Source organism: Magnolia sinica, chromosome 8, assembly GCF_029962835.1.
Source record: "Magnolia sinica isolate HGM2019 chromosome 8, MsV1, whole genome shotgun sequence".
Classification (NCBI taxonomy): domain Eukaryota; kingdom Viridiplantae; phylum Streptophyta; class Magnoliopsida; order Magnoliales; family Magnoliaceae; genus Magnolia; species Magnolia sinica.
The window spans coordinates 10,511,081-10,519,481 of record NC_080580.1 but is presented as its reverse complement, the minus strand read 5'-3'; the positions used below and the strand labels follow the sequence as shown (position 1 = coordinate 10,519,481).

At 43.3% G+C, this 8,401-nt stretch overlaps 1 protein-coding gene across 1 annotated transcript; it reads right to left on the bottom strand.

The window, feature by feature from the left end:
* Positions 1–1,667: 1,667 nt before the first annotated feature.
* Positions 1,668–3,818, bottom strand: LOC131252846 (E3 ubiquitin-protein ligase RDUF1-like). The gene has a single exon (XM_058253596.1). It carries the CDS (start codon positions 3,309–3,311, stop codon positions 2,154–2,156), a length of 1,158 nt encoding a protein of 385 aa, XP_058109579.1. The 5' UTR covers positions 3,312–3,818; the 3' UTR covers positions 1,668–2,153.
* Positions 3,819–8,401: the final 4,583 nt, after the last annotated feature.

Genomic DNA, 8,401 nt, shown 5'->3' with positions numbered 1-8,401 from the left:
CATTGGGTGAACAGACATTCCCAAACCGAATTGGGCTGATGGATGAATGGCCAGGATCTCCCACATCTTAACCACGTGGAAGACTCGAATAAGACTTACCTCTAAGTCAAATTCATGGTCGCAGCCAAACGAGAACTCTCTCTCTCTCTCTCTCCATAATCTTCACGTGATTTGGTCACCCATTGATATTTTCAGACACTTAGAGATGCATGAATTGTCACGGTTAGGTATCCAGAAGAAACCAAACAATCACCAATCAAGGAAGAAAAAAAAGGGAATAGGCCACTTGGATATGTCGCGTGGCCCAATAACAGACGCATGGCAGATTGGGGGGTGGATCTGAACCATCCATTCAGTTGGACCTGTCTAGTTGGACTTCAACTGCATTAGGTTGAAAAGCATAGCACAGAGATGATCCAAGCCATCACATCTCGACCTCCATTTGAAGTCCACCGTCTAGGCCAATCATCCAGCAATACCCCACTAGACAGACGGTCCGGATCCATAAGACAACTCAAAAAATAGAAATTTCCTCCACAATGCCAGCTACTCTCATCCAGATTGAGGGGTTGAAAGAAGCGACCCTCAATATGAAATACTTGCGGACATGATGAGCTAAAATGGGAGTGAGCCCACTTCCCATCCAGTCAAGATCTTGCTCAGACAGGTGATATGGTTTACCTAGAGCAGATTGCAGATGAGGGTGTTTGAAAAATGGATTACCCTGAAAATACATTGTGGGAGAGATTCGATTTCATCTCCCAACAAAGGAAAACATGCAATGGTTTCTTAAGAGAATCTTAGCAAAGGTTACCTCATAGCAGAAAACTACAATTCCATTCCCAAATCAGCATCATTGCAGATATAGAAGATTAGGCAATCACACGTCCAATCCACAGATTTTTATGTTGGGTGTGCAAATATTTGCTTGCTTGTGTTAATTTAGGACCGCTAAGTAATACAACCAGGAAAAACATCACCTGCTCACACTGTCATTGCTCAGGTAAGTACCCGCCCACGGCCCACTGGGCTACACTGGCCCACAACTCCAATGCGACGGGTAACCAGTTCCTCTGTTCATGCATTTGTAACCAAACTTTGTATATTCTGGTCTACCCTGTGGAATTAAGACATAAACAAACTCACACAGTGAGGCGGCCCTAGGCAGGTCCGTTCTGCTCCTTGTTAAAGTTGTTCGAGTCCAAGTCACGCATAAACCCTTGTGATTCACTAGTTAAAATCATACCTTTCGAGGGAGAAGCATTTAGCAATGTTTATTAACATGTTTCAAAGCATTTCTTGAGGTTTTCTAGATGGTTTTTAGCCTAATTGTCTTATACATATCAAGTATTGGTCATTGATGCTGAAATGCCTACTACGCCGACTTTTAACCCTTGGCTACAATAGCAAGAGTTATCAAAGTTCCGTGAACACTTAAAATGGAATTCTCATGGCCAAAGGTATGGAAACACCAATTCCATAATCCATACAGGCATCAAAGCTCAGAATACCTGTTCCCAATACCGAATCTATAGCTAATACAGCTGATACAAAACACCCCACCAACACTTAAGTCTGAAAATTTGAGATCAAACATAGATTCTAACAAGATTCGTGCCACAACCCATTTGAGATGGGGCACCATTCATCCCATATGCTTCATAACATGACCTCAACAAAATCAACATCTTTTCTTAAAAAGGGAAGAACTGATGTCCTCAAATTGAAGTTATCACAGAAGATTATAGGAAATGAAATAAGGATTCATGCAAAAGTAATAGTAGAATCAAATGAATTTCAAAACATATGATTGCAAATAGGCATACAGAAGACAGTACATGAGAGGCATGTACCTTCTTACTTTCCATACGCAGTCTTTGTCAACATTCATCATCATCATCATCTCTAATTCCACTTCTTGAATTATTAAGGGCTCCAACCCAACCATGAAATTTCTCAATTCTTCTTGCTTCATGCATTGCATTTGACGCCGTTGTTGGTATTTACAGCAGAAATTAAAAACCATAACTTTTACAGATCTTTTCTTCTTTTTTTCTGATTGAAGACAAAAGCAAACAACTACCATGATCGACGATCAAACAAGAAATCCATATGAAAAAACATAAGCGTTTTCCACTGTCTTCCCCTTCTTATCACCATCTGGAGATCCCATTGCCGTCTTCCAATGCCCAAGTGCCAGAACGCCTCCTCGAGGCTCTACTGAAAACCAAACTTCGCGATCTGCGGGAAGACCCAGATTCTGTATTCGAAGATGAGGGCCGTAACCACCCAAAAAAGGAGAAGAAATCACGGAAAGCCCGTCTAAGTCTACCACTCTCTCTCGACCGGTTCCCTCTTGAAGCCCATGAGATCCTCCTCGGGGCACCGCCTGTGTTGAAACCACCATCCATTTCTGTGTAGACAACGGGAAGCTCCCGTTCCCCAGCCTGACGACCACCTGAAAACCTCCCAACGGCAAACCCACCGCCTGGCAGCCTCCATATTGTCAGCCCCACTGTCTCTTCCTCAGCAGCGGTTGGCGATTGCTGGTCTGGTGATCTATCCAAGTCTGGCGAGCTCCGGCCGCGGACATCTGTTGGCAATTCATGGCGGCAGACAGGGCATGAATTACGGAGTGAAAGCCAGGGGAGGATGCAATCCGAGTGGTAGATGTGCTTGCAAGGCATCTCACGGGCCTCTGATCCAAGCTCGAACGGTTCCTTGCAGACGGCACAGTGCGATTCCGTGACGACATGGCTATCGACGATCTCAATCGTGGGCATTGATTCAACAGCAGCTTTCGATGCCGGGGGATGCTCGCAGCGCCCAACACCATTGATTTCAATCTGGGCCAGCTGATCCAGCAGCCGATCGAATCCGGACCCCATCAAGAAGTCCGAGATGCTTGTGGGCAGCGGCCGGAGGCCAGACCCCGCACCATCATCGTAATAGAGCTCGAAGCTTCCTCGCTCACCGCCAGCGACACCACCACCGCCGGCCTCCGCTCCTCCCCCATCAGCTGGGCCTCGGAGAACGATCACGGGATTGAACGGCGAACGATCACCACCGTTGCGACGGCTGCGGCGGAACCCGAGACCGGCAGTCTGATCGGAATTGGGGCGGTTGCCGAGCATGTACATGGCTGCGGAGGGGAATCGACGGCGTGGGGTGGGCCGTGGCGGGTGGTCCACCTCTTCGATGAATCCACCGTCGCAGTCGGGGCAGACGACGGCATCTCGGTCCCACACACGGACGAATCGGCTGCAGCGGTAACACCAGTAGGAAGAAGACGACATCGCCGTCGAAGACATCTTCCAATTAAAAAACCCTAAAAATCCCTCTTTTTCTCCGACTGAGAATTTCGAACCCTAGAAATCTCCTCCTTTGGAGAAAAGAAACAGAAAAATCCTCTCTAAATTTATTTTTTAAAAAAAAAAAAAACTGCTTTTTTCCCTCGCGAATCAGATGATTCCAGAAAGAAAATCCTAAAATCGCTTGATTTCTTCGAATTCCAGAAGAAGAAGAAAAAAAAAAACAAACAAACAAACAAAAAATACGCCTTTTTCTTCAAATCCCTGACGGATCGCAGATCGAGAACCCAATCCGAGTCTCGAATCCCGATGTAAACCGCAAATTGGAAAGAAATCGAGCGAAATCGCTGAAAATCCTTGCTCTATTCCTTCGAATCCGGGGCAGATCAGAGAGAAGAAGAAGAAATCCAAGGATCGTGAAAAAATAGGGTAGAAATCCTAGAACCGCCGAGTAGATCGGCGATTTTCTGCGATTTGGGAAGGTCAGGGAAATGAAGGAGAAGCGAGACGAGGTTTTTAAAGGGGGGAGCCTTTTTTCAATGGCGGAAACGCGTGTGATGGCTGCGTGTAAGAAACGCTTACCCACTAACGGATGTTATTGGCAGGCGCCCTTTCCTCACGCGCCAAATGTAGTCGACCGTTCATGATGACACGTAATACTCATATGAGACGTTGGACGTTCATCAGACGGTCCACTATATTTTAACGCCCTGATCTTGATATGGTTTGTTTTGTGCATCAGTTGGATCCCATAGGCATGTAGGTTTCAATATTCAATTGTTGATTATCTTCAAAACAGAAATTTTCAATATTTATACAGTAAAATTTTAGTCTAATAAATATTATATACATGGGCCCACATGATGAACGGACTGGATAGACTAAATTTATTTCAATAAGACAAATGCAGTGGCGCTTGTGTTTCTCATGTTCTGATGACCGTCTGCAAGTTGCCACCGCCTACTCGTTTTCTTACAGCAGGTGGGAGGAGGGTGGAAAGTAAGCGGACTGACACGTGGCGAGCTTTTATTGGTTAAGGTGTAACGACGTTAGATGCGGACAAACGAAGTAACGGAGAAAGGGGAGCCGGTCAAGGCGTTGGCGACCAAATGCTGCGACCCTAGGTTGGGTTGTATGGTGATTACCATAGTTTGTGTGGGGCCCACAAGTGATGTTAAGTAGAATCTGAACCGTGAGAATGATGAAAATATTCATCTTCACTGTTAATATCAATATTTCAATCCAAAATAAAGATGTGACATAACACGTGGAGATATGTAAATCACGCCTAAAACATTTATTTTCACTCTTTTGTGGTCCACCTTACTTGACAAATAAAATTCATTTCTTGTTGTAGCTTAATCCTGATGGGATTCACCAAATGAATATGTTCGATGACAAATACATAACAGGTGGACCCCACATTCCATCTGGAAGCTTCTACGGTGCACGTCCCCTGCCCAGTACCGTTCATTTCTCCATTTGGCGTGGCCCACCTAAATTGTGGAACGAGATGAGTTTTCGTATATGAGCCTAACACATGATCCTCATCTAATGGACGGTCTGGATGGCGTTCACAACTCATAGTGGGCCAGGCACAGTTCGAATGTATGGTAGTAACCATACGTCCTCGTTAAGCCTGTTTACAGAAAGAATTAAGGTCTGATTACTGCTCTAATTAACAGATATACTGACACGCCTCATTTTACAGATTTCGGTTTAAAAGGAACTCTTATAACTGATAATGACCATAATGCCCTCAAATCAAATCAAATCCATCCATCTGGACTGTCCATTAGGCCCATCCCATCCATCAAAGGTCGCCATTAAAAAGCTTCAATGATTTGATGATACAGGCCATCTAACCTTTGGTCCTGCTCTTTAAAGCCATTCGTTTTTAAAGCCTGATGGGACACTGAGGATCTTTAATGGATTGTCCGCCGTTCATTTTTGTAAGTTATTGATTGGATGGTTGGAATAATGTAATCTGTGTTTTTGCAAAGGGACCCATGAAAGCGTCCATTCGACCTAATTGACGGCCCACATTGACTGGTTGGACCGTCCAAACGTCCCAATTGAAACCAATTTTCAAATTTATTATCAAACATTGATGTGTCGAGGCATCAAATGAATGATGCAATTGAGTTAGGAAATGCACGGCATCGGAGCCCCCACGAGTGGTTGCCATGAATACATGATCGGGACCGGTCATTAGATGGGCCCCAACTTGCATGAATATTCCCCAAAATTCCTACCCGTCCAATATTTACCCCCAACCATGGATAAAGGACCTATCAAAATCCTAGCCTTTCAATTTCTGGGGTTCTCCAGGGCATCCTCTATCCCATCTGGGGCCCATCAGATCAATGGTCTGGATGACCAAAAGCTGGGCCCCAGTAATGTATGACTAGTATAACTAATTCCTCTTGAGAAATATTATCATTTACAATTTAAAAATATTCCAGTGCTTTTATTATGGACAACGGTACTGGTGCACCGTGGACGATTCAAAGCCACTTATCTGGTGAGCCACCATATTCCATGAGCCATTAGCCAAAACCCGCGGCAATCATTTCTGAATGCCGTGTTGGCAATGTGGACGTTTATTTTCTGTATTAGGTAGCGTAAGGGTGTTTTTGTCCCATCGAAAAGTTCATTGCGATTTTTAGTGGCTGATAATAGAAGAGAGATAATCACATTGAAATAGTTGCAGCAGCGTAGCCTACGCTACAACTACTTGCATTTGTACGCAACGGCAGTCTGATCAAGAATCCAGACCGTTGATTCAGTTCGGCCTACTTGATTTCCAAGATCTCACCGATCAGATGAACCAAGCCAATTGTAAGCTGTTACAGGTGGGACCCACCAGAACTAACGTAGATCGATATCATTGACCAGTGTACATGGCGTACATGGTGGACATCTGGACCATTCATCCAGTGAGATCCTTCATTGATAGGCCACTAACTAAATATTTTCATTATCAAACGGTTAGGATTGTCTAAAAAGTGTGATTATTTGTTTGAGGTCCATTAACTATTGTATCTGCAGAATAAACTGTCCGGATTCGTTCTGGGCCCCTTGAAGATAACTCACATCAAGAATCAGGTTGGTCCAATTATTAGGTGGGCCACACAGATCATAACTATCCACCTAATGATCTTCATGTGAATTCTACCGTTCGGACGGTTCAGATGTCGTAATATATGACACGCTGGAACAAATGCCATGGTGCATATGAGCGCTCATTTTAAATACAGGTGAAGTTTCGCAATCCAAAACTAATAAAGTAAAACCAACAATTACTTAAAATACAATTAATCTAACATGCACCGGGTGTATCGTATGATTGTATTAGTATCCTTTCGCACATGATCGCAGCGAAAGATCTCCCACCTCCTTTTGGGAATTCAATCCCCACAAATTCCGGGATGGATGACCTGCCAAAGCGCTCTAGGGAGGTTTTAGAAGGAATTCATTTTGCCACTGTCACGACATATAATCTAGAGTGTGTCGCTAACTACTGGGGCACACATGCTGAGTTGATATGATGATTTGAACCGTCCATATCCTCATAACTACCATAGATAAGTTATTTTTCTAAAAATTATGGTTCATTTGTCATCATAACCATTGATTTTTAGATTTAAATGTAAACCATTGAAATATTTCTTTTAATTGTTCCTAATCATCTGTTCAATGAAATCTTTTTAGAGTCCATTTTAATGGATAGTTCTGATCATCGGACTCCTCAATATGTGAGGGCCAATGGCAGGCGACATACATTGGAATCTAAATCGCAGCAGTAGTAAAACGAACTCTTTCGTTTTAGAGAAAACCTTCAATACTCTGGTGTTGAACGGTACAAAGTCACACTACTTTTAAATTGTATACGGTCCATAAAAGTAATTCAAATTAAACCATGAAAATGATGTGCACCAGGTTATATGTATCAAGAACGATACGTTATACTTAATTGTAAATCTGATCATTAGATTGATGGACACTTATTTGACGGTTATAAATGAAAAATAGCCAATGGTCTTAGTTCAACAAATTGTCCACTAATTAGAAGTTAGGATTATTCAAACAACATCTTTTTTAGATTTTAGAGACGGTGATTTCCACAATTTAATCGGTTTGTTTTCTAAAAAATATGGTAAGTCTAACATTTATAAGTGCCTGCATATCAAGCTTCGTACACATTCAGAGTATTAAATAACCTTCCCTTAGCAAACAAAACCACTCTGGCTGCATGGCCCAGTTGTCTACACGTCAACCACTTGGGAAACCGGACCCTACTATTCCCTGGACTTTTCTGCCCGTTGGTATGGACGGCTGTGTCCTCGCGAGAGATTGGCAATTTGGCATACGAAGCCATGTGCACTACGTCAGCATACGACGCTGCTCAGATGAGATTGGGACCGTCCTTTGGTGGGCCTCACGAAGATCAAAGTTTAAACTTATCTGAACGGTCCGATTAGAGGCCTATCTCACGTTGAACGTAGATCATTACCTTTTTTGTACAAGTGGGGCCTCTGGTTCACTGATCCTAGCAGTTGAGATCATGGGTCCCACCATGGATGGCCGATGTCTCGAAAATACCCAAGATTGGAAGATCTTATCGACTGAATCTATTACCTTTCTTGGGTTGAATGTAGACCGCTGATGTGTTTTCTTTCTAAATCGTCTAATTTTGGACACGTAATGAATGGTTAGGATTTTTCCATTTGGGACACTTTTGGTGTATGGGCCAGCCAATGCGCATCTGGTCATATTAGCCATTCGTACCCCAGTGTACTATAGAAATTCGCAGTCCGATTAGCCCAAAATAATAATAATAATAATAATAATGGTGAGCATTCAATCAACACTGTTTCCCATGGTGTGGTCTACCTAATATATTTATCTGTCCCCTTTTCTGGTTACTGATCTAAAATGAGGTGGAAAAATGGATGAACGGTGTAGATAAATAAAATATTACATCATGGTGGGCCCGCAGAGCTTTTCCATATCACACACTACCTACATCGGTGCTGTGTGATACGCAATCCGAGTCCCAGCAACGAATGCGAATCCCCACACTCTCT